Below are 26,715 nucleotides of genomic sequence, written 5' to 3'. Positions count from 1 at the left end.
TTGAAAATAGTTGCCAGAACTGAGCGAAGCAATCAAAGAAGTGTATCCACAAGGAATGAGAAGTTCAACTGACTGAGGAGTTCAACTGAGGACTGAGAGTGCGACTCTATAAACTCATTTAAAAACGGATGAAGAAACTTCATTTGCTGTGAGACCATCTAAAATTATGAAAATATCATCCAATTTTTTTTCCATAAAAGTTCACGAAATAAGAGACACATATCCATCACATACATTTCTACACATAACACTGCTCAGCAATTGAAGTGGATATTATGAAATTCTCCGATAGTAAGTTAAAATTCCGAAAATGAAATAACATGATTGAATATTTATTGATTCGTGTTTTGATATACATAAATGAAGGAAAAAATCACAAAAAACTAGCAAAATCCCAGGCAGACAGGGATTGAAATTGTGAGAATTATGCATAACTAGGCCTTGAGAGTCAAATGTGATTGAAGAATAATGTCACCAGTTCTAATTTAATTTCATGTCAGTTTTATCGTTATTCTGAAAAAGCGTTTTATTGCTGTAAAACTCTGTTTTGTTGGTCCAGGTTTCAGTTCTACTTCAATTTTTCCCCATAAGATGTTTTCTGTGAAAAATATCGATGGAAAAATATTTTTAGCGAAACGTGTTCATTGCAGTTTATCATAAATACATAATATTTCCCGCTATTTTTAGAAGAAATCGTATTGTTCTGATATCTGCCAAATGAAAAATGGATTTACTCTTTTTCATTTTCCTGCAGCCACAAGGACTCTACAACAATAAATATACTATTATTATAAACATCTGCGGGATTATTCAGCTAATTTTGTGAACCTGCTAGAAGCAGAGATTTATACATATGACAACATTGAATTTGTTCCTATGGTATTATATCATTACCGGCTACAACTATAGCCGCCACTAGCTGTAGCTGATTTGTAAAGAAGCTAAATTCACGTGTGGTTATTCCCACAGCTGTAGCCACTTGTCCTGCGGGAATCTACATGTGGACTTAGCTTTATTACAAACCCACCTGTCACTGATGACAGCTACAATCAAAATCAACCTAGCAATCTATGAAAGCACCTACATCGAACCGTCCCCAATTAAACCCATAATAAACAAACGAAACCAGGCTAATCAGCAGCCGATTCGCTATCAGTTCGGTCGCCGTTTTCGATAACAGCTCGAGCAATTTTAACAACCGCGGGACGGAAATTGTTATCGCTAGTACCACCGCCACATATCAACTTTCCGGACGGTATGACCGTATACAGAATCGAGCCGTTCGAGAAGTGCCATCGGGAAATGTTCGGAGACCTGGTGCTCACCTGTCAAACGCCCATACAGGGCGAGCTGCCGCGAAGGCTCGTCCTGCCCGTGACGTACAGCGTCGAGGTGCGACGGGCGTCGGCAGATTCGGCGACCAACACGAGGATTTTGGAAAGTGAGAAGAGACGCGCTTCTGCTCTCGTAGACGAACTCCTCATGGACATTTATTACAGTGTGCACAACAGTACGGATTACAATTCTACGTCGGGAAAGTCGCACAGGAGCTCGTGGGTGGAAGTCGTCAACTTGGAGGAAAAAGGTGAGTTTGGATTGGATGGTAAATATTCGTTTTGAGGGCAACCGGCGATTTTGAAAAAATGTTTGAGTGTACTTACGTATTTTACGAATACGACAGAAAAAAGCGGCGCTCTCCCTTATATACAAAGTTACGGCCCTTCAAAGTTCAGAAACTTTTCAGCCTTCTTTTTAACAAGATAAACTATTTGAAAACACAAGCATTTATTCCCTAGGTCACCTTTACACCTTATTTCTCCTTCCTTGACACTTTTCACTTCAACAATCAACACTTTTCCAATAAAAATGTTGAAAAAATGTACGGAGCAGCTTTTTGGTTATATATCTGTGTATTTTACGTTTATTAATGGCATGTTTGGTACTACTGATGGTGTCAATTTTCCTAAAGTAATTCAAATGTTTTTTCCTTCATTTTTTATATCGAAAATTGATTTTTGGTGGTGTATAACGAATTGAAATAGTAGGCGGTGGCAAATACCAACCACTTTTTTCTGAAATGTCACTAACAACTAACCTAGAAATAGAAGAATGTCACCAGAAGCATTCGTTTTTAAATTAAGTTTTTTTTAAGAAAAATGTTGATTGTTGAATTGAAAAGTGTCAATTAAGGAAGAATAAGGTGTAAAAGTGATCTTGTGAATAAATGCTTGTGTTTTTGAATAGTTTATCTTGTGAAAAAGAAGGGTAAAAAGTTGCTGTTTCTAAATTTTGAAGGGCCGTAACTTTGTAAATAAGGGAGAGCGCCGCATTTTTCTTTCGGATTCGTAATCTACGAATCAAAATACGTAAGTACACTCAAACATTTTTTCAAAATCGCCGGGTGCCCTCTCAAAACGAATATTTACCGCTGATGGTATAAATTAGTTTTAGGATGGGCTATCATTTACCACTATGCTAAAAACTCTGAAAGAATATTATTGTGAAATCGATCATGATGAGACACTATTTAAAGCACTGCTAGTGTACTATTTAGGTGTTTTTTTAGTTTTTAATTACCGTGATTGCCAACTAGAAAAAAAGATTAGGGGTGATACTAATAACAGATGTTTTTAGAACAAAAAAGAATTTTTCCTAAGAGATCTCTCTGTTTTAATAGTATCACCAGCAAATTTGAACTTTATTGACATCTGCAAAGTTGTAGATGGGGTGAAAACTCCACTTATTTAGTAGAAACTCTAGAATCAACTAGTTGTCTTGCAGTAGATGATACCGAGAAATATAGAAAACGATATACGAGCTTTGCTTTGCAACCTCGTTGATTATTGATTTTCGTGTTTTGTATCTTCTTATCGATCCCATAGGTGGCGTCCTCGTAATGGAAAATATCAATACTCACCACTCAAACTCTACATATGATGTAACTGATGCATAATTTGTAAATGTTGTATTGAAATAAGTTCCTTCTATAAAATCATGTTCTACTCGCCTCTTGTAGGAAATACATTTATTTCCCCTTTGTGAGTAAACATTTTTTGATGTGTCTCAAATCAAATTCCAGCTTGTTTTACTACTAATTGACAACAGCTGTCCTTCACTAGGATGACCGTATCATGTACCAACCGTATTTTTCTAATAAAACTTTCAATTAATGAAAATTCAGCGAATCCTTATTGAACTTCAGCGGATGGTACAATCAGATTAATATTAGTGCTAATGAAATTGGCCCACTAAAAATATTTTCGGGTCAGTTTTGTTGATATCTGTAAACAAAATTTGACTTGAATAAGTTCGTCCACCTGTTGGAAATAACACATCACGCTGATCAATATTGTTTAAATTTATGGGGTACATAAATTATACAGTTCATCGAACTCAATTGACTTTGACCTGCTGTATATTTTTCTTTCGTAATTTAGATAAACAAATTTTTCATGAATGAATTAGTGATACTAGCTCTACTGGCTTTAAACTTGAGTTGTTTTTATTATTTCCATGTAAATAGGTCATTTTTTCAAAATTTTCATTTTTATAGTTTTCAATACCGATTGTTAGTATGGCCCGATTTCATGCTTCACAAACACAATATAAAAAAGTTGATATGAGTCAACAGATAACTCAACACAAAATGTATAAATTCTAAGGCTGTGAGAAGTGAGCCAAGTTAGCTAGTAGGGAATGGATGAAACCGAAAAAATACTTATTCAGCTGTACTTACTCTATATATATTATGTTCACGAATAACTGTGATAATGTTCATTATAACGTCTTCAATGTGCAAAAATAGTAAATCTCATCCTTGTTTTGGTATTTATTTTTCAGAGGTCGCAGAACTGTCATACATCATGACATGCCTAACAAATTATACAGAACGGATGGGCAGCGTCTTGGTGCGCCAGTTGAAACGTCGCGACGCCTTGCGTCGTCAGCAGGAAGCGTATTGCGACGTCATCACGAGGAAGCTACAGGAACGTAAGTATATAATCGATACTGCAAAAAACGACGGATTGTAGAGTATAGTGATGTTGGTTGGCGGGAAAATATACGCATGATGATAATAATAATTGAATTTTTTGTCGAACCTGGAAATATGAACGTGTGTATTTTGAACAAAATATTACAACAATATCCTTTTTATGGCTGAAACATTAAGTTGATTGCAAATATTTTTTCATTCAATCTAAAAATTAAAATTTCAAATTCATTTTTGCGTTTCTTGATAAAAATAGAAGTTGAGACAAAACAGGAGAAGTTGAGGATTTGCATAAATTAATTGTGAAATAAGTATCTTCACATGTTCTATACTAGGAAATCGAGATGGATATGATTTCATTAATCCCAATATCATAAATCCGGTCACCTAAAAAGCCAACCCAATTAATGAACAAGACAAACTTTTGTAAATTGAAGATGAAAAAAAAACGAAATAATTCAAATAATAGGCACATCTTTTGATACAGTTGATGTGATAAAGCAGTGATCCAATTCTTTATAAAAACACAATTAAGAAAAAGATATATGAGAGTATTCAAACCTCTTAACAGCCGTCTTTCGAACAATATTTATATCAGAAAAAAATAACATATTTCCAACCCACCCACCTATCTACAGACATAACGTTGCTTTCGTGAAACAAAGAATTTTTCAAAAAGCTCAGTAGCTTTTCTCCAATAAGCATAGCATATTATGAAAGGTGAAAAATCGTATCTTAAAATGCCTATACCGACGCTTCAAATAAATGTGGGCGATTTCCACCCATAAACGCACCCCGCAACAATACCCTGTAGAATTCCGATTAATACTCCCAAAACCTTGCGTAAATAACACTGCTTCCCCCAATCTACGCAAACTCGGGTTTCGATCTTTCAGCGCGACCCCAAAATGTACCCCTTTCGCCATCCTCGTCCAATCCTGCGAATCAAATAAGGATCGAAAGCAGGACGTAGCGTTTCTCTCTAAAAGACTTACACCTGATAACTCGTGGATTTGGCCAGCAGTCAGTTCGTCAAGAGATATGTTCTGGTGCAAGACATGTACCAATGAGCGGTTTCTTCAGTTCCATCAAGAAGGTTACGAGTGCTAGTGTTGATGGTGAAGGCAGTTCCAGTGAGTAGGCAACTTCATATTGATCACTCTGGTACAATGTCAAATATTTGTTTTCAACAAGACCCTAGTTCGGTCTGGTTGTCGAAAATATTAGGCATAATCCTCCAGTTTGAAAGCCGTGGATTTTTGTAATTTCTTTGGCTTTCAAACTCGAAAAACATCGATACTGAATAATCAATTTAATAAAAAACTGAAACATAAATCCAAATATATTCCCTGAGCGAAAAAAAAACTTGCATCTAATAGAAAATTCTTCAAGTTTTTTTCAATTAGGCAGATAATCGAACAACCTCAAACAGCTGTCGCCGCAAGACGATAATTTTTTAAGCGAAATATAAATAAAAACCTACAATATTGACATTTGTTGGATTATGGAGCAATAACTTTTGAGAAAACCTGTTATTTATTATAGAAACTACAAAATTTATTTTTTCGATCCAAAATAGAGCCACGTGATACTCCAATAAACATTGAAACTTAATTATATTTTACCTTTCCCATTCCATCCACCTAATAAAAATTTCAATTAACAAACTTTTTCCAATCATTCGACTACAATTTCAGTGATACTATATGCATTTACTATTTTTATCAATATATCGTAGTTGGCGCATTCAAAGCAAAGCAAAAGCAAAAATCTTTTTTATTAAAATAAACTATTTACATGCCTACATTTCATGAGGTATTCGAATGCCCTTACTTAGATCACAAAATAATCAGTAACGAGTAACCGTCCAAAAACAACTTCAAAATACTGATCAGGAGAAATTATCATTTGTTTTCGAGGAAGTGAATCGAGACGACTCAGAAAACAGTATTTGAAAATGTTACTTTACTCGGGGGATGGATTTTCAACGATCATTACACTAAGGTATCAAAGATAATGAATAGTATTTTTTTTTGTATGGAAAATGTTTCAATATGAGCCAAAAAAGCACCAGTTGATTAATGAAATCTGATATGAGAGTATAATTAGAAATATATCCATCTGTATACAAAAAATGTGGGAACTTTCTCATCTGGTTAAATTGGATATGAAAATTGTTTCTATTCTCCAGCTCTTGTGTTTCCTCTTCATTATATAGTTATAAACAAATAAGAAAATTTATAAATAGTTTACCTATCTGATTTTCACCCAGTAAATGAATGTGCTCGCTCTCCCTGAAAGTCTATCAATGTTTTCACCAATACTTTTCCTTTTATCAGCAGCTATTATGAGAAAGGAAATGATGGAAAATTCCAATAAAGGAAAGCCGCCACAGCAATAGGAACAGAATTCCATTCGGTGTTTCCAAATTGGTGGAAAGGCTTTGCCTGTTCTTCTCCTGATAACGGACACAAAAAGATCGATCACTAAACAACAGACGGTCTCACATTTCCACTTCTGAATCATAATGGATGATGCCTGGAGATTGAGTTCCATTCTTATATCAGCGGCACAACATCAGATGGAAACTTGTGAATAGAATGATGAACAATACAAGTAGACTGGTATTCAGTTGAGAGGCTTTCAATATTCGCTGAAAATGGATTTCTATCAGTTTCTGCCTCCATTCATAGAATAGCTTGCTAGGTATATATACTAAAATTATACAAGACTCTAAGTATAAACGAAAGGGAAATATTGCTCTGACTTTAAAAAAACAATTCGGATCATTCGCTTGGAATAACACTTCGGTGAAAGCAAAAATAAAACTGGATACGTTTTATTTCGTTTCGCATAAAACTGGCGTCCTGCTTCTTTTCGCGTGTTCCGTAAAAATGTTTTCCTTTGCATTCCACGATAATTTCAACAGCAAACTGTGCGTGCAAATAGGTCGTTGATGGTGAATTGATCCGGATTTATATAGATTAAAGTGGTATATTCTCTGAGAAAAGGACAATAGAATATAATACACAAAACAAAGTCACAAAATTCGTGTTAGTTAAACTATTGATTGATAATTCAAGAGCAGTTGGACCGATTTCCAGAATTATTGGTTATAAAAATACCGTCTTCGAATATCGATTATAGAATTTCGAAAATAGGAGACTCTTCAGAGAATAGACCACTCAGGATTATTTTCAACTGATGGCATCATATTTGCAATCGAATGTATCCATTATATTCTTCGCATGTATTCTGAAACGAATGTTATCACAAAATACTTACTCCCACTAATAGTTATTCAACATATTATCCTTTTGGCATAATCCGCTCGAATATAAGTTGAAGCATCCCTTTTGATAGAAATATTTATCTTATCGTCATTTCATTACATTTTCCTTACACTTTACCGCACGTCTCTGGTCATCATCGTCTTTTCGCGGTTTATCAGATACAGGCGAGACTAGAAGGAATTTATTCGGTGTCAGATTACGTCGCAAATTCTCAGTTGCTTTTGATTGATATATCTTTGGAAGTGAAATGGGACCTGTTACGACTTCAGTATCTAATTTTCCGAAAAATTCTCCTCAAACTCAGGCATTCGCGAAATGATTCCAATGCCTTTTCCTATTAAATATTTCACTGAAGAATATAAATGTCGAAACCTTTCTTTCTCAATTTTTTTGCATTGAAAAAAAATATTTTCTTAAAATTATTGTTTACATTCATAGCAGTTGTAGCCATATTCGCATTTACGTGTAATGCAAACTCAGAATTCGTATAATGGAAGATGTTTTCTGCAGTTAAACTGAGTTGAAAACTGTCAAAAATCCCACTTTACTGAATTTACGAAATAAACTTTGTTTTTCACATACTTGCAATATATTTTCAATCGATAATTTTTATTATTATTGTGGAAAAGCTGAGACCAGATTTGTTTGTAACTCATGTTCTGAAAATTATGAGTGGTGTTTTTTTATTGAATTATCTTATTTCAGGTGATATGAAGTAAAAGTAGCATTAATATGGAGAAATTTATCAAATAACTGGTGAAATTTGAAACTTTTTATATTTATAAAACTGTTAAGTTGAAATGCGATGAATTGAAGTAGTGGAAAATCATAACAACACGATATGCCCACTGACATTTTCACAAGATAGAGAATCTATTTAAAATCTTTATTAGGTCTTCATATATAACGTCAATTTGATTGCCTAAGTCAAGTCACACCATTAAACAATTTCCAGCCATCCAAAAGTCATTGATCTTTCATCCTGGGCTCAAATAACCTAATAATTTCCAAATGGAGTACATTTTTATATAAATGCAATCTAATCCATTTCTCAAATTCAACGAGATAAGTTCCATGTGGTTCTAATATAAAGAAGCAGAGAGGGATAACATATATCACAGTTCTTCGAACAATTAAATCTCTCCGCAAATAACATTTTTCGAAGAAATCTTAACTTCTCGAATGGGTCGTAACTTTTTATAGGCCTATTCGAATAAATAGATTGAATTTTTACCGCGTAACTAAACCGAAAGTTCAGAGTAGATAAGTGAATGTTTAATTATTTCGCTCCAACTCCTTCTGAGTTCCACTGCACTGCAACCATTAAAATGGAAGGTATCATTAAATGGAGTACAAATACCGACCCGCCGTTAAACACCAACTTTATGTCGATAATCATAATTCCACACCGAAATGGATAATAAATAGATCATTTATTTGGAAAGTACTGCCACAGATAATAGCATAACACTGTCAAGTTAAAAACAATATCAAAATGGGCTATCGCATTATCGACTCTACTAGTAGTATAATTTTCAGTTTTGTTCTTGATGATTTTTTGCAGGTCTGCCTCAAAGTGCAGCTCCAGAGGACATGCGTTTTATGATCCAGCCCTTGCCAGGTGATACGGGATTTTCACAATGGTGCGCCGCTATGAAAATGGTCGCACAGCTTCCTGGTGGAATTCCCCCAGAGTTCAGGAGTCGTCTGTGGTTGACCCTGGCAGAAAGACATTTGGCAGCTAAAGGTAAAGTTGAATCATTTGACAAAAGGAAAAGTGGGATCTGAATGATATAATATACAGGCTAATTCAAATCAAGTGCGTACTCGATTGTTTGAATTAGGAAATTTTGAATTTTTATCCTAAATTAAGATTAAAGAAACCAAAATAGATGAATTACACAGTTTTTTCTTTTTGTGTAAAATATATTTTTTTCCTCATAAAAATCCCTGTATGCGATATCTTCACAGTCAGGAAATACCGTTTCAATTGTGAAGGAATATGATAATTTCAATAGTAAAATCGTAAAATGAAAAGCAGAGCTCTTTGTTAAGAAGTTAGGTACTTTTGATTCCAACTTGACAATCGATGAACACAGCTGCACGTAGAAAAAACAACGCAACGCTAAAATCATGCCGCACTACAACAAGCACTCTGCTTAATAGTCAGAGATCTCAAAGTCGCGGGATTCATAGACCAGTGCAGAAGCCTATTAGAAAAGCAATAAAGAAAAATTAATAACGGCATCAGGACTATTGGAATATGTAGAAAATGATGTGCTCCTGATTGGAAAAATGGACTTATATTCATGAAGCTACCGATAAAGTTCGTCAAATTAGGAAGAGACATGACATAAGAACATTATTCACAGCTATCAAACAAATCTACAAATTTTCAATACCACCTGAGAATACGATACCCAATGAGATACAGGCATAAATAAAATACCATAATACCATGTTCCAGGACTAACATCCTTCAGACTGTCCTAAATATCATCAAACGAAATGAGTGAATTATATCCGCCACACATCTCACAACAGAAGCCACATTTCTGCAAGTCACAACCTCGTTTTTGCTCACCATGGATGAACCTGAGGATACTCAGTCCTTGCTTGTGAGTAGGCAGATTAAGATCTCAGTACCTACTTTCCAGTTCTTGAATATACTAAAAAGTCGAAACCGAAACGTCGAACAACTAAAAATTTTAACTGCGATTCAAAATGTATTTCAGATACTGAAGTAACAGTAATAGTAGATAGTTTTACCATTTTTCTAACCGAAGATTTGATTTAACAAGAAATTTGATTTTAATTTAGTTTTTTTACAGGAGTCAACTGGCCAGAAGTGGAAAGAACTTGTTTCAGCGAATGGTCTCATCCCGCAGATGCCGAATTAGGAGTTCAAATTGTTAAGGATCTACACAGGACAGGCTGCAGTTTATTTTGCGGGGAGAATGGACAAGAAAATCAAGCCCTATTGAAAAGAGTTTTACTGGCTTACGCTAGATGGAACAAAGCCGTAGGTAAGATTAACCACCATTTTTTGCAAATAAATGAGGTACGTTTTTGACAATTTGAATGATGAGTATGTGTTCATGAACGGTAGATTAACATCGTTTTATATCAAACTCAAAATTGACATTCGATAGAAGTGACCGAGTTCTTCGCCATTTTATTATATAATAATGGTAATTTAGGCCACGGTTGCAACGAGGAAGATATTTTCATACTGCTACATTTTGGATTGTTAGCAGGTGTGCTAGCGAACATGAAAATATATTATTTCAATTCGTTGTCAGCAGAAACATTTTAATCCATACAAAGTGTATTCCCTTGTTTTATCTCGAACTAATTATTTTTTCATCATACCCAGAGTTTAATTATTCAAGCCAAAACACGCCTGTGGACTTTCCAATCGGGACATTAGTGGGAGAATTTATAATTCACTCATCTAATTTAATTATATTCTGTGCCCTTTTACACACTCGCTGATTAGAATTTCCAGTGGGTTTTTCTCTGCTTCGGCTGGCGACATATCTTTGTCATCAGAAAATGAAACCTCTGGGAATGCGGAGGTACGAAATGTTTTTCCTTACTCGAAATACTTTGATTATAAAGTACGATTTGGAGAAGATACAGTCACATAACAAGAGAAAAGACAGGAATTTCGTAACTAGAAAAAATCAGAGAGAATTCAACTAAAATGATAATATAAGAATGTAGGCTTTCACGGCTGGCATCAATGTTTTGGTTGGTTCCCGGGTTTTTGTCTTCTTTGGTTACAATCTCATACGTTTCAACTGCTACTGCGGAAGTCATCTTCAGTGGTGTGGTCGAAGTACTCTTCTTGACGTATCAACTGAAACGTTGTCATAGAATAATTAATCTTACGGCAAGAGAGATATAAAGAGTGTAACGTAAAAACCTGATGTGTTCCTTTTTAGTGCATGTGAATGAACGTCTATTTGAAAAAATGATTTTTCCATCAATTTAGTACCTACTTCTATAGAACGGCTCTTCCTACTCCCCGGTCGTATATAATCCCCTCATTATTTATGTAATATTCCATCGACGGACGCCATATAATGAGGTCGCTAATGGAGAATCGATAATGTTGTTCTTTGACGGGAGAACGTGCATTTAAAAAAGAAACTGAAACAAGCAGCGAAACGTTTTGTTGAACACGGACTCCAGTTTGATCCGACGTTTAATATCCCTTTGTTTTCGAAGAGCTCCGATCAAGTTGAAAGGTATAGCAAATACGTTTTTTTTCGGTTAATTATGACTGTTATTTCGTGCGATGCTTTGCAGGATGTGGGGAGCGTATTCCTGCGAAATTATCCTGTTATGAGTTCAGCGTTGAACGACAACAGAATATATGGATATACGTCTCCGCCCTCGTCTGCTGTTTTACGTCCATTGCCCCTATTAAACATGTTTTATTAACAAATTAGCAAGAGCAGGGACTGTTTTGGGTTTTGATGGAGGCGGCAGTGTAAATTTTGTTTTCTCATAAGAAAACAATCCTTCAATTCAAATTTGACCTTGAATATCAACAATTTATATATGATATTCAGAAACCTCATTACCTTAATAGATGATTATATGATTATTGGCTCTGGGATTTAGTTTATTAAATCTGTGAAAGAGTTTTACTCAAAACCTGATTTGACTAGTGAATGACACTATTCAAGAATAATTATCCAAAATTAATATTTCCCTTGTAATCAATGATTCATCTAGTCAATTGCCTCAAAAAAAAGTTACTATATGTTTTCTTCAGTGTATATCATCACTTCTATATTATTCGATTCGCCCCGATTTTGCTTCGCTTCCATTCTGCTCTGATCCTTTTAGAAAATTATATTTCCCGGAAGAAAAGGTGGATTTATCATTCGCTCGCAGTATTAGAACTAACCGGTGCTGGAAGAGTTTACTCAATATCAGATTACGTCAGGATTTCTTAGTTGCTTTGATTGATACTCCTGCCTGAAATTTGAAGGAATTTGTACATGTTACAAACCGCGTTATGTCCAAGTATGCACAAAATTGATTGAGAATGTCGTTATTTTTCTTGTAAAATATAACCATTACTCTATGGGAGTTTACTACATATTATAAAATAATGTTTGACCGCCGCGCTTGTCTTTCCGAACACATTGAACTCAAAAACAACCGAAGAAATGTTCACATTACTGCGATTTATATAAATTATTCGAATTAAAATCCGTTACTTTTTTCCGCGGAAACTAACTTCTTAGTAAATAAACAACGAGAAATATCGTATATGTCTCTATATGATCATTCAAAAATATTTGTGTTCAACTCAAAAAATAAAAGTGGTAAAAAAAATCTGCGAGTTCCAGTTTTTTCAATCCGAAACGTGTAAAAATAAAGACCATTGAGAAAGCAACCGCTAAAGGAAGCCCCGATCGCTTTGAAATAGGATTTCCTCATGTTAAAATTTCTGATTAACATGAATGTGGCAGAGAAGTTTTTGTTACCTATTAGCATACTCAAAGTTGAAACTTGTGTTTAATTTGAAAAATAAAAATGGTGAACGAAATCTTCAATCGATTCATAATGGTTAAAATCAAAATCTGATAAAAATTCGTCAAAAATTAGGTACAGTCAAACGAAAAAAGGAGACCCAAAAATTTATAAACAGACCATGTGATGCATCGGAAAATATATATAAATAGGAAGTACAATCGCTTTGCAAAATTGGCACATTTTTGTAAAAAATATTAAAAAATTCCGAAAAGTCTACCGCTCATCAAATTTCATAACCAATTACCACTCTTTCATTAAATTCAATTAATTTTCATATTATGCGTCATTTGTATTGATTTAAAATGTCATTACATCAATCGATTCTTCGGTATTGAGAATTTCATTAAACTTTTCATCTGTTTTTGAAGTATTGTTCGTTTCTGTCAGAAAATATTTCACAGATGAATAATTTTATAGTCTTTATATAACATCAAATACGTCAATTAGCGATATTGTACAAGATGTCTTGTCATTATACAATGTAGAACATTTTCTGACTTCGAAATATCAATACAAAAAAGAAATGTTTCATTATAAAAAAATTGGAACTAGTATGAGCATTTTTATCATCGATAATAATTATTTCCGATATGAATAATGGCTTCGAATATTTTCAATTTCTGCCAGTAATGAAGCAGATTGTCGAGGTATTAAGTGATTCTTCTTCTTGGAATGAAAATTTCATCGACTTTTCGTGAGTTATTTGTACGTTCAACAGAAATTATCTTGATGTTATCCATTCGAATGAAACAAGGAATTTTTTATAGTATTATATCTTCTATACAGGAGTCATTATAGAGGAAAATTGTAGAATATGTGAAATTCTTTCGTACGCTATTTTAGGAATCCATCAAATATAAATCCAACTGATTCTATATTCGTTACAGGCTACTGCCAAGGTTTCAACATGCTGGCAGCTCTAATTTTGCAAGTGACTGAAAGATGTGAAACCGACGCCCTCAAACTTATGATTTACCTCGTAGAGGGAGTTCTGCCGGATTCCTATTTCGCTGATAGCCTAAGAGGGTTGTCCGTTGACATGGCCGTCTTCAGAGAGTTGTTGAGAAGTCGACTGCCTCGGTTATCAAAACACCTCGACACTCTCCAGAACGCTGCCAAAGATGGAAGCAGGAGCTACGAACCTCCTTTAACTAACGTCTTCACAATGCAGTGGTGAGTTCAAAAATGTATAAACGTGATTGAAATCCAATCAATATAAAAGTTGAAATTTAATTTTAGGAATCAAGTAATTCACAATATTTTTGAAAAACTCACATTGTCAATAGACGCAGAATAAATTGCACCCTATAATGCCACCCTATATCTAACAGAATCTGTAAAATATCCATTCAGCGACAAAATGACATTCCGGGATCGATCAGTTTTTTCTACTTGGAGAATTAAAACTCTCAACCACTTGATAAAAGTCGTGTCTAACGAAGGCTACCCCAAGAATGAAAACATAAAACTTGAATTTGTTTGCGAGTTTTCTCCCCTATTCGTTTATGAATCCAGCAAAGCACAATATAAGTTACTATTGATTGCTTTCGATATTTCCATGTTTATGGTGGAAATGTGTTTCAGTTCAAATATACAAAAAATTCATTATTGACCTTTGAATCAACAACATGGGAACATATTTTGCTATAAAATGATTTCGCTACAAAATCTATTCCATAGCAAACATGTTTTCTTGTTATGAACTCTTGTTTTTTCATGAGAATCATTAATAGAATGAAGTGAATCGAAAATAATACGCAAACCGATATCACAGCAATAAAATTTTTCCAGGTTTCTCACTCTCTTCTGTAACTGCCTGCCGCAGCCTACCGTCCTCCGCGTGTGGGATCTCATACTCTTGGAAGGGAACGAAATCCTCCTGCGCACAGCCCTAGCCATCTGGCAGGTCCTTGCAGAACGTATCCTGAGCGCCCGTAGCGCCGACGAATTCTACTGCATCATGGGCGTCCTCATGAGAGAACTGCTGGAGTTCGGTCTGATCGACGGTAACTCCCTGATCAAAGCCGTCGTGGCGATCGGGCCTTTGACAGAACTGAAAACGCTCAGGGAGCACTACTTGTACAACATCAACCCCTGGGGAGCCGCAAGTCTACCCCAGACCGTCGAGAAGCAGCTGAAGCTGTACCCCAGGCACGCTTTGGCCTTAGACATCAGTTCCTTGAAGAAGCAGTACGCCAAGCTGAAGCAGAGGCAGCGGCAGGCCCACATCATCTTCAGCGCTGCTATCTCCAGGCAGCCGCCCCCAACACCACCGGTGACGATGAACCACTTGCTAATCGGGAAAAGCGCGCTGGTTCCGGCGAAGCGATTGGGCCCTCCAAAGGGCTCCATTCCTCCTGCTAGGCAAGTCCCCAGCACCTTGCACTGGAAAGACGCCCCCAAGCAGACGTCCAGCTCCAGCTCCAGCGATACCGAGCTCTGCGATGAAGAGTCTGTTGAATCTTCTGACGAAGACGTCGTAGATAATCTTCCCCAAGACTCTGGAACAGATCTTATGAAAATCGACAATAGTGCCAGTATAGAAGATACTGTTAGCCAAACCCTAGAGACTGAACTAGCTGATTGCAAGGAATCTGACGAGGATAATCTAGACTTTGAGCAATTCCTAGCAGATCGTGTCAAATGCCTTAAGGTGGAAGACCCGGAGGAGAGGATCAACTGCGCCAGAAGAAACAGCGAAAGGGCGCTGCAGATCATTCAGGAAAACTCGCTGATTCTGCACAGGATTCTGCAGTGCCAAAGTAGACTATCACCTTCACCGCCTCTGAAGGTAGACGAAGCAGGTACCGCCCCTCCGAGTCACAGTTACGATGCACCACTGCCGAAGGAGATCGATAAAGAGGACATTACTTCTTCAAGAGATTTAAACCCACCTGAATACGGTTCGAGGTATACGAGCATTCTGGAAAAGAGCAAAAGCCTTGATGAGAAGTATAATGCTCTGATTCTGAACAAGCCAATGTCAAAAACTGCTGAGGAATTAAACAGAAACGTTGAAGATACAAGTGACGTCCTATCAAATTCACCTAGAGAGAAAAGTCAGCATTTTTTTAATGATTACAGGATCGGTCAGGAGCCAAAGAGTATGACAAAATCATACGAGAATTTGCCTGTTGTTCACGAAGAAACAGTCGATAATACTAATACCGACAAAACTACTACCAGTGATTTGGATTTCATTCGGTATGACAAGGATCAAGAAAGTATACAGTCAGATCCATATTTCCCCAGAAAATTCAACTTTAATGATGGTTACAGTTTTGGTCAAGATGAATCTAATATGACAGATAAATCTTCCGAATATGTTTCCGAATATTTATCGAAAATAAATCAAACTGTTCTTGAATCAAGAGAATCTCCTTCTCAGTTTTGCGGTTATGACGAAAGTTTCAGCAAGAATACCCCTTATATTTTCCCATTCGTGAATAGCCCAAATGTTACTAAAATCTCAAGAGAAATCAGTGATATAAATTCACCGAACAGTGTCACTGATGAAAATATCAAAGAAACTGCAGACTCTGCAGTCAGTTTAATCGATTCAGACTTCAAAAACTACTTGTTTCTATCGAATGAAGAGATTGCCAAGTCTCCTGACTCTCCCAGACACCAGCAGAAGGAAATAACACCTCTAAGGGAAAGAGTTTATACAACTTTTGATCAGCTACTGAATCCTGAAGCCGAAGATAAAGACTCTGGAGTATACTCCACGACAGATTTCATTAGATCGATGAATGATTCCAGAACAACAACTGAATATTTTGTTTCTCAAACACCAATCATTGTTTCAGAGGATCATAACAAAATAGCCATGGATAGTGGATCATTCCCAAATGAATGTACCGTAAAAAGTGTATTTCCATTGCAGATTTCCACAAATGGTGAAGACAACAGTTCAAATGGTTCTATTAAATCTCCGACTGTCTCAAAAAGTTTCTCGAGCGAAACCAAGCACGGATTGAAGGCTGTTGTAACTTTAGATGCCACCGAACATGCGAAGCCTTCTGTGAAACATGGAGAAATTCCCACTTTCAAATCCCCCAAAAGGTCCCCATTGAGGTCACCGCTCAAATCTCCTCTAAGATCTCCCAGCAACTGTTTCAACCCTTTTCCGGTTCCCCTCAGCTCTAGGCAGAGTAAGGAGGTTCCTTTGAAGTTGGGCTTGTACAAAAAGTGACGGGTCGGTTTTGGTTATTTGCTTTGCGTGGAAGACTGCTTTTTTGACTATCTGTTTCTATATTCAACTTCATATGAGAATATACTGTTGTATAATAATCTTACTATATTAGTAAACCGGATACGTTGTTGTGGAGGTTGAATACTCAAGATAAAATGAGTTTAGTTCTACCTGGAAATTAGGAGTTTGGAGTTGAAAGATTTCCATCAATGCGTGTTGTCTTTTGTAGATTTGTGCTGAGTCTATTTGAGTAATGAATGGAATAAGGTGTTTTTTCTTCCCGATAGCATTATTTTTCTCTCGTCTGTAATTGAATAATCATTCGAATAATTTTAGAAAAATGTTAGGAAAAAATGGAGACACTTTGGAATCCAGAAGAATCCGAGAGGGGTGGAAAACAAAAATGTAGAGCAACAATCAATTTCAATTCAAAATAATCCATTACGAGTCGAGAAAAAAAAAGATATTTTCATTTAACCGTTGCCTTCGCCAAAATGTAAAAACAGGTACTTTTTGCATTTTTAATTATTTCTATAATAAACATTCAATAAACACACCTATATCTTTATTACAAACACTTTTGAAATTTATGAATAATTTCAAAAACGATAATTAAAGAATATATCTGTGATATTACTTATTCTAAAAAATGAACTTGAGATTGCAATTGTACGAGGAGTTTGTTATTATCTATATCAGAGTAGAGACAGAAGGTTACATTTTTTATTATGAATAATTTCAATTTGAATGCAAGTTGTCATATCAATCACCATAGCTTTAGTATATCTGCATCTGTATAAACCATACTGACTAGAACATAATAAATTATTATTATCTAAAACAGAAATAGGAAAATACTGATTCAAATCACATTTTTTACCATTTCTGTTAAGTTGAAATACCGCAGCAATGTTGATTTTTTCTATAATTGAAAGATTCTGTACAATTTCACATAAAATTGTTGAAATTTTCCTTTTAACAATTTTTGATAAATTACACTTATATCATCAAAACCACCAACTTTGTTTAAATCTGAATTATTTTTAAACCTCTCAATTTCCAGAATGTCTACTGGTTTCAGAAACATGGACATAATGTTTGATGGATCATTGAAAATATTTGCGACCACTGATGACACAGGATCCTTCCCAAAATCTCCAAACTGTATCATATTCAAAATTCAATTATTTCACTAAGGTACTGGATTGATCTTAATGCTCCAGCTGTTCCACTAGTTACAACTTCAAATTTAAAATCGGGCTTACATTCGTCCAACGTAGAAATTTTTAAATGACACCTGCTCCTTCGCCAAAAATTGAACATTATTGTGATTTCAAGTTATAAAATGTATAAATTAGGAAAAACCATCCAGTATAATCAAATATTCAAGCAAAATGAATCAGAATAATATTTTCACATGAGGTTTGATTTCTTGAATACTCACGTTCAAAAAAAGTTTAGATCAATGAATCAAAAATTATGTTGAATTAAATTAACAGTTCTATTTAGGAGTTGAAATATCTTCATTCCATTCATTGATGAAAATTCTTAGAGTTAAGATAGTTTTTAAAAAGAATCCTCGTTGATACTATTTTGCGCTGTGCCAGGTCCGTTCGTTCTTGAAGTATTTTGTAGAATACAATGATATATATTTCCTTAAAAATTGTTATTCGATTATATATAATGTTACTTGATGGTTTCAGTGCTTTTTTTACCCTTCGATTTTGAGGCAGAAATCTGTGGTGGTTTCCAATACTGGCGAATATTATTTGTGAGTATGTTCCGAGTTGGGTTAATTTGAGAAATGTATTTTTAAAAGAAATAATTGCATTTAGGAAAAAAATTTTGTGGCCTTGAGTGATGAATTGAATTGTTCGTTGAAAGTTTCTGACAAATATATCGTGAAAACTAAAAGATCGCGTCAAAAGACACTTCACATTTATTCTTTGTGGATACTTTATTTCCCATCAATAAAAAGTGTAGAAGCGACAAATGAAATCCTCAATTTTATATTCTCAAATTACATTCTCTTTCATAAATATTCCATTCATTTCAATATTGAGGTGATGATTGTAACGCTTAAATTTTTAAATGCAGAAAATTGTGGTAAGTTATTCATTGTCTATAAAAAAAGTGGAGATATACTCTCATTTATCACTCATTCAAGACTAGATTTTTTTTCTAGTGTTATTCTAAAATTGATTGAATACTAAACCTTGTTTACATTATTATTTTGTGACTTATATGTAAATCTCATTCGTCTTGAATATTTATAGCTTTTCAGAGCTTCTAAACTTGGAAACCCCCTTCTATCCCACAAAAGTTAAAATTAGTGCAACCAGTTAATTGAAAATCTACAAAACGTTGAGTTCGAATAATTTAATAATTATAAATAAGCATCCAAAATAGGTGGACAAGTGCACACCAAATGTTTATCTCCATACATATCGTCTATTCTCGCTACAGAGGGCCAAAATTTCGTTTCTGGCTTTACGAAAGGAGCCGGAAAAGCTGCCTGCTCCCTGGAATATGGTCGCTCCCAAGAACTGCTGATCACCTGCTCGGCGGTATGAGGTGCCATCTTCAGCGGGTTGATCCGTATATCGGACCTGCCCTCCTCTATATCCCTGATCTCCTGTCTGATGGTGATCATGGACTCGCAGAACCTGTCCAGCTCCTGTTTGTCTTCGGATTCCGTAGGCTCTACCATCAGAGTCCCCGCCACCGGCCAGCTCATGGTTGGAGAGTGGAATCCAAAGTCCATCAATCGCTTGGCTATGTCAGCAACCTCTATGTTGGCAGTCTTCTTGAATACTCTGGTGTCTATGATGAACTCGTGGGCGACCAGGTTGGAAGAGGAACTCTTGAAGAGGGTATCATAGTGAGGCTCCAACACCTTGGACATGTAGTTGGCGTTGAGGATTGCCACCTGGGTTGCTTTTCTGAGGCCCCGCGGTCCCATCATCTTGATGTAGGCCCAGGAGATGGGTAGAATGGCGCTTGAACCGAATGGGGCCGCGCTAACTACCCCGAACGAAGTTGAATTCTGCTCCCCCAGGGGGTTGATTACTGGGTGGCCTGGGAGAAAAGGGGCCAAGTGAGACTTGACCGCGATGGGACCCATGCCGGGTCCCCCTCCGCCATGGGGGATGCAAAAAGTCTTGTGAAGGTTTAGGTGAGACACATCGCTTCCGTAGTCTCCCGGCCTACAGAGCCCGACCTGCGCGTTCATATTGGCCCCGTCCAAGTAGACTTGACCTCCGTTTTCGTGAATTATGTCGCAAATATCCGCTACGGTTTCTTCGAACACGCCGTTAGTTGAAGGGTAGGTTATCATCATGCAGGAGAGCTTGTCTCTGAACTTTTCGGCTTTTTGTTTCAAGTCTTCTACGTCTATGGTGCCATCTTGTCGCACCTTGACGGGTTCCACTTGCATGCCGGCCATTTGGGCACTTGCGGGATTGGTACCTTGTCAAAAATACCGTTTTAGTTATAATCTGCATCAAGATTGGAATATTAGAAAGTAGAAAGAATTGACTGGTGAATGCAGGTTAAGTAAACAATTATCTCTCATAATTTCAGATGAGAAAGTAAAATTAACTGAATTTACATGAATGAAGTTAAACATTGCAGCAAAAATTAATACACTATTCTATAAAAAAATTATAAAACCCTATGCTGAGCTGAAAGCCTATCAGGACTTAGAAGGAATAGACAAATCAAATATTTCTTAATCAGTAAAACAATTAAAAAAATTTCACAAACCTTCTTGATACTTACCATGAGCACTAACCGGTATTAAACACACTTCTCTGTTTCTTTCCCCTCTCGCTTCGTGATAGCTCTGAATCGCCCTCAGCCCAGCGTACTCGCCCTGGGCCCCACTGTTGGGCTGAAAACTGATCTTGTCGTACCCCGTGATGGCGCAGAGGTCTTTTTCCAGCTCTGCGAACAGCTGGTGATAGCCCAGGGTTTGCTCCTTCGGCGCGAAAGGATGTATCTCCGTGAAGTGCCTAAAGGAGCACGGCATCATCTCCGTAGTCGAGTTGAGCTTCATGGTGCAAGACCCGAGTGGGATCATGCTGTGCACTAGGGAGATGTCCTTGTTCTCCAGGATCTTCATGTACCTGACTATCTTGGTCTCGGAGTGGTGGGAGTTGAACACGGGGTGAGTTAGAAACGATGACGTTCTCTTGAAATCGCTTCTTGAAATTGATCTTTGTCTGACCGTGGGGTTGTCCAAGAGATTCTCTATTGTTTCCGAGCAGCCGAAGACGTAAAAGAGGTCGTTCACGTCTCGGGAGGTGACGGATTCGTCTAGGGAGACGCCCACAGATCCATTTTCGTTGTAGCGGAGGTTAATTCGTTTGGATTCTGCGCGGGATTTGATCTCGGCTATGTCCAGTTTGGGCTTGATGGTTAAGGTATCGAAGAAGTATTCATTGGGCAAGATATTTCCGTCCTCTTGGAGACCATAATGTAATATCTATAGTAGTAAAAAGTATGTTGTAGTAATGTAGTGAACTACCATGAAGTTTTTCAAATCGTCATCGAACTAACATTGTGTAACAAGAGTAATGGAAATGATGTAAATATTAATAAGGAATTTCATTCGAAAAACACAAATTTGAAATAACTGGAAAATGTGCTATGCACTATGCACACTGGAAGTTATGAAGTATGAGTAGTAACTCTCACCTCGGGTACGGTATTGCATTCTGAGGTTTTTGCAATATACCATAAATGAAGTCGGTTTTTATTACACTAAACAAGCCAGTAATATAAATCAAACATAATGGCCATTGTGAACCTGTCCATATATCCTCGTATTTTAACAGTTTTTAGCTCATGCATTTTGGAAAGTTTTACACACAACCTTTCATATCACATGGATTTCAGTGTGATAAATTCCAAGTTGAATTTTGAATTGATTTATTGATTTGGATTTGATATATTATTCATACAATCTGGACAGGTACGTGAAATCATAAACAAATCTCATCTCTTACCAAGGTCATATTGTGAATCTTGGTGGCGATATCCTTGAGGCCTTGGGGTCCGTGGTAAACCGCAAACATGGCAGACATGTTGGCCAGAAGAGCCTGAGCAGTGCATATATTACTCGTGGCTTTATCTCTCCTTATATGCTGCTCCCTAGTTTGTAGAGCCAACCGATAACCGTCCCTTCCAGCTGCATCTCTGGTAACTCCTATCATTCTTCCCGGCATCAGTCTAACCTAAAAGTTGCGTACAAAATGCGATTTAATTGCATTTTCACATCTTGGTGACTCAAGGTCCAGTTCTTTGGCCATTTAATATCAGATATTTACAAATACTAAGTTACAAGCAATTATCCATAGAATAATATCGTTCATCTCACCAATGACTGACTGCAAGCAAAGAATCCAGCATGAGGTCCACCATAACCCAATGGTACCCCTAAACGTTGAGATGTACCGATGGCTATATCTGCCCCAAATTCGCTTGGAGGCCGCAGGAGAGTCAAGCTTAGTAAATCTGTTGCACAGCAAACCAGGGTTCCTGTAAAAATTGTGTTATCGTCTCTTGAACAGCTTTTTTTGCGAAGCAATATGCTTTTCAAGTCCTCAGTACAATATGAAAATGTGGAGTTGAATAAAATCTCTCATCAAGCTTTGAGGAATTTATTTCTTTCATGGTATCAATACTGCAGGACAAAAAAAAGACATAGAAGTTCAGTATCAATATAAACACTATCCATGATAATAATTATAGAATTTTCTCAATAGATTTTATTCAAAACACGTTTCGCTACACGGTAGCTTCACTAGTTACTGGTATCGGTAAATAATTTAAAATGAATTGAAAATTGAATATTTTCAGAGGAGACTACCCTTTTTGGGAAGAAATCTTTTTGGTGACAAGCGTCTTGTCTGAAAATTTCAAAGTACACCGTTGAGGTGAGTGACGTTTTATATCAATATTTTTTCATATATCACATTGTTCAGCATACTTATGAAAGAATTTTTTTCAATTTCATAATGAATAGTTGTAGTACAAACTGAATGGGAAAAAGTAATTTCGTGTAATGTTCATTTGAGAGTAGTTATTTCGGAAGGACTTTCTCCTTTCGTGTAATTCAACTTTCAATATGAAAGCATTTGTTTGGAAACGGTTTCTTCTTCTAGTTTGTATCTGAAAAAAACTTATATGTATATGTACACATTTTTTTCAAGATGGAGACGTTGAAAGCCAAAAAGCTATCTTTCCAGAAACAAAATACTTTTCAAATTAAATATCTCACCATGTGAATGCGCATTTTCACTCAAAGCACTGAAATCCTGTACATTTCCTTCAGTATCGGGATACTGAAACAAAACTCCGGCAACGTCCCTATTGGAAAAATCAGCCTCGAAAACATCCACGACCTCCACGGTGAGTCCCAAAGACTCGCACCTCGTTTCTACCACCGAAATAGTCTGAGGATGAAGCAAGCTCGATACCAGCAGTTTCCTCCTCTTGTTTTGTCGGAAGCACAAAGAAAGAGCTTCTGCAGCGGCGGTACCCTCATCGAGGAGGGAAGCGTTCGCTACTTCCAAGCCAGTTAGCTCGCTGACCATTGTTTGGTAGTTGAGGAGGCCTTCCAGGCGACCCTGCGCAATCTATAAAAGAGTGTTATGATTTATAAAAGCAAAAAACTGATAATTTCATGTTAATTCGTGAGGAAAAAACTACCATAAAATTTCCACGAATATAAACTGTATGTATTCCTGCTTTTACCGGGGTTTAAGAATAATTCTCACCTCAGGCTGATAGGGTGTATATTGCGTGGTCCAGCCAGGATTTTCGAAAATGTTCCTCATTATGGTGTGCGGTACGCAACAGTTGTGGTATCCCATTCCAATGTACGACCTCCAAATCTTGTTTTTTTCAGCTATTTCACGTATTCGGTTGATCAGTTCGTATTCACCTTCAAATAAAACAAATAAGAAGTAAAATATTCTCTACATTTTAGTAAGTTCATACAGACTAGCCCGAAGTCCTTTATAGAAAGTAAATAAAAATATTTTTAGTTCATACAACACTCCAAGTTGCCTAACAACAATTACGTTTCACTGGTTGCTAGACTATACACAGTTTTTTGAATCATGTCATATCCACCTCTCTGGAATATGTTTCATCATTGTGACTTTCACCCCGGAGTATGTGTTTGTGGAGTTACTTCCGAACTTTGTCTGCAGGTGGTAATGCACTAGTTGGAATTAATTTTGTTTGTACGGGATATTCACTCCGTCTGAAACTCTTGTCATTCCAAAGCAAAATTTTATTGACACTAATGTGGAAGCCTAATGAAATGAGTGTTCCTATTGGGAAATGATTATAAATAATAATACATTCAATAAGAAAAAGTGATTAACCATTATCATTTGAAGTACCGTTGAATTTTTTTATTTTTTCTGTGAATTTCATTATATTTCATAATCATTGCACTATATTACCAAATATTTTATCATACTCATCTCTAGAGGTGCTTTTATAAATTACCAATTCGATTGAGAGTTTATTTGGACAACTGACACGTGTTTTCTGTTATCATCACTATACGACGTTTTTAACAAATATTTTCCATTTCTTTCTATTTATCAAGAATTTCGAATTGAATATGCATAAATACGTTCGTCATTGTTTACCATCAGAATTAGATGTTTTGAATTATCTCAACAGACCCCCTGTGAAGCAACATACTTTCTTATCGCAATTGACCCCCAGCAATAACTCAAGTTGACTAATCAAAAAAAAACAACAGAGTTGTGTAAAATATTTTCTTTCAACATTCAATCTAAATAACTTTCTTATAGCTAATACATTTTCGACAGGTTTCCTTATTCGACATGGCTCCTGTAAAATGATAAATAATAATAATGATAATGTACTTGAATATACAAAATTCTGAATAAGAATAAGTGATTTATTTTGTCATTCTCAAGGTCAGTCGTGACGTCGGCACTAGATCTGACAATTTTGGTCAGTAACGTCATCAACGTATCAATTTTGACGTTAATAGTACGGCGATTTCCTTTGGTTCGTAAAATAATAAACGGTTATTTCTCCCCGAAAGATCGATAACACGTTAAACATTCTCTGACAACTCATATATAGAGTGTCAACTTTCATGGCGTGAGATAACCTGTGTCAAAGCTGTTTTCGGGTTTTGTTGGTCGTGGTCTGAAGATTTGTTTCGTTCAATAAAAGAGTTCAATTCATAGTATCACAAACAAAAATAGGTGTAAAGGCCCCCAAAAATAGGTGTAAAGGCCCCCATTGAATCAAGAGATACCTCCCCCGAAATGAGAGATTCTATATTGCTACGCCACTGCTATGTTCCAAAGTTATTACGAATTTGAACATGATTGAAACTTTGACATTTAATTTCTTCCCAATTTTATTCACTTTCAAGATATCTAACACTACATGTAAATATGGTAGATTTAACAGAAATCAAAATGAGTGGAATTTCAGAGGGATAATTTTCAAGAGAGCAGTGAATTCACATTTCTTCATTATGTCATCAGGAGAGCAATTAAAAATAGTTCAGAGTTCAAGTAAAAGTAGGTCTCCACTTACTCCTCATCCGAACTTGATACTTTAACTGAAAAATTTATTGTGATACCTCCAGATGTTTTCATTCTGAAAACCCTTATTTCGGGCTTATGTTTCGCGAAACAAGTTAACATCTTCAGATTATAAACCATAACTGATTTTCATTAAATATACCTTAAGTAGCTCTCGATGAAAAAGAGGTGAACCAAATATTGCATACTGAAATATCACTTACCGATTGGTTCCTCAATGTCCAGTTGTTTATTCAGACTTATATTTTTGGGAACAGCTTTCTCGGTCAACTCATCCAGGCTCTGAAAATGAATCAAGTATCGGTCATTTCCTTTCAACAATATGAATATTAATTTACCTTATATCCCAAGGTATCCAGCATTGTAATGATGTCACTTTCCCTGGGGCCGATATGCCTATTCGGAAAATCATCTTTCGTGGAGAATAACGGCCCCTCGGTTTTGGGGGGAACGGCACTCAGGAGACGTATCGGGTTAGCGAGTTTCGCACATTTCTTTGTCCGAATAATAACTCTATACATATCGGAAATTTAACCTAATAAAAACGTAAATCTTGTTTGAATGAGTGACTATTGCAAACTTACAGATATTTTTCCGAGTCACAATTTCAATAAATGTTCGAGGGTATAGGTCATTACTGTGAAAGAGATAAATCGAGATAGACAAGACACGAACGAAAACATTTCTCAAGTTTATCTCTTTATATTGCCTATGAAGAAATCTGTCAGGTTTTCATTAACTTTCTTATGGATTTTTTTCTTGGGCAAATAAGAATGAAACTTGTCAGTTCTTCATTAGAGGGAATTTACAGGCGATCATAAAATAAAATATCTATAAATAAGGGAAGTAATTTGCTAGATCCAAGTTTTCTTAGATGCTAATACTGAAGTTGAATACTGGCGACTTTACAGATTATCAAGTATTTCACTCTCGGAGACTGATTTTTACAAGCTTTATATAAGCTTCACCGTGTTAGGAATCACACGTTAAAAGGTAAGCCCTCGTTAGTCCTTAGCTCGCACAAGTTTCTCAACTTCTGAAAGTTGTCGTTCGTTAATGGAAAAACAG

The 26,715-nt window shown here is 36.2% G+C and overlaps 2 protein-coding genes across 3 annotated transcripts; one reads left to right on the top strand and one right to left on the bottom strand.

Moving 5' to 3' along the window:
• The first annotated feature begins 1,019 nt into the window (after positions 1-1,019).
• On the top strand, positions 1,020-18,731 carry LOC111517248 (uncharacterized). Of its 2 annotated transcripts, XM_023173328.2 has the most exons (6): positions 1,020-1,585; positions 3,841-3,990; positions 8,849-9,031; positions 10,116-10,310; positions 13,728-14,013; positions 14,632-18,731. In XM_023173328.2, the coding sequence occupies exons 1-6, from the start codon at positions 1,258-1,260 to the stop codon at positions 17,033-17,035; spliced, it is 3,546 nt and encodes a 1,181-aa protein (XP_023029096.2). In that variant the 5' UTR covers positions 1,020-1,257; the 3' UTR covers positions 17,036-18,731. The 2 variants fall into 2 exon arrangements, with proteins under 2 accessions (XP_023029096.2, XP_023029097.2); XM_023173329.2 differs by lacking the exons at positions 1,020-1,585; positions 3,841-3,990 and adding an exon at positions 4,984-5,124.
• Positions 18,732-19,399: 668 nt separating this feature from the next.
• Positions 19,400-26,318, bottom strand: LOC111517247 (glycine dehydrogenase (decarboxylating), mitochondrial). Its single transcript, XM_023173327.2, has 8 exons — positions 25,986-26,318; positions 25,851-25,929; positions 23,818-23,984; positions 23,319-23,676; positions 22,416-22,576; positions 22,045-22,272; positions 20,816-21,521; positions 19,400-20,503 (listed from the first exon to the last, which is right to left on the bottom strand). The coding sequence occupies exons 1-8, from the start codon at positions 26,166-26,168 to the stop codon at positions 19,422-19,424; spliced, it is 2,964 nt and encodes a 987-aa protein (XP_023029095.2). The 5' UTR covers positions 26,169-26,318; the 3' UTR covers positions 19,400-19,421.
• Between the last annotated feature and the right edge of the window lie 397 nt (positions 26,319-26,715).

This window comes from Leptinotarsa decemlineata, unplaced genomic scaffold (genome assembly GCF_025532065.1).
Source record: "Leptinotarsa decemlineata unplaced genomic scaffold, Ldec_3_MD MMD2_tig00001064_RagTag_RagTag, whole genome shotgun sequence".
Lineage (NCBI taxonomy): Eukaryota > Metazoa > Arthropoda > Insecta > Coleoptera > Chrysomelidae > Leptinotarsa > Leptinotarsa decemlineata.
This window is presented reverse-complemented; position numbering and strand designations above follow the sequence as displayed.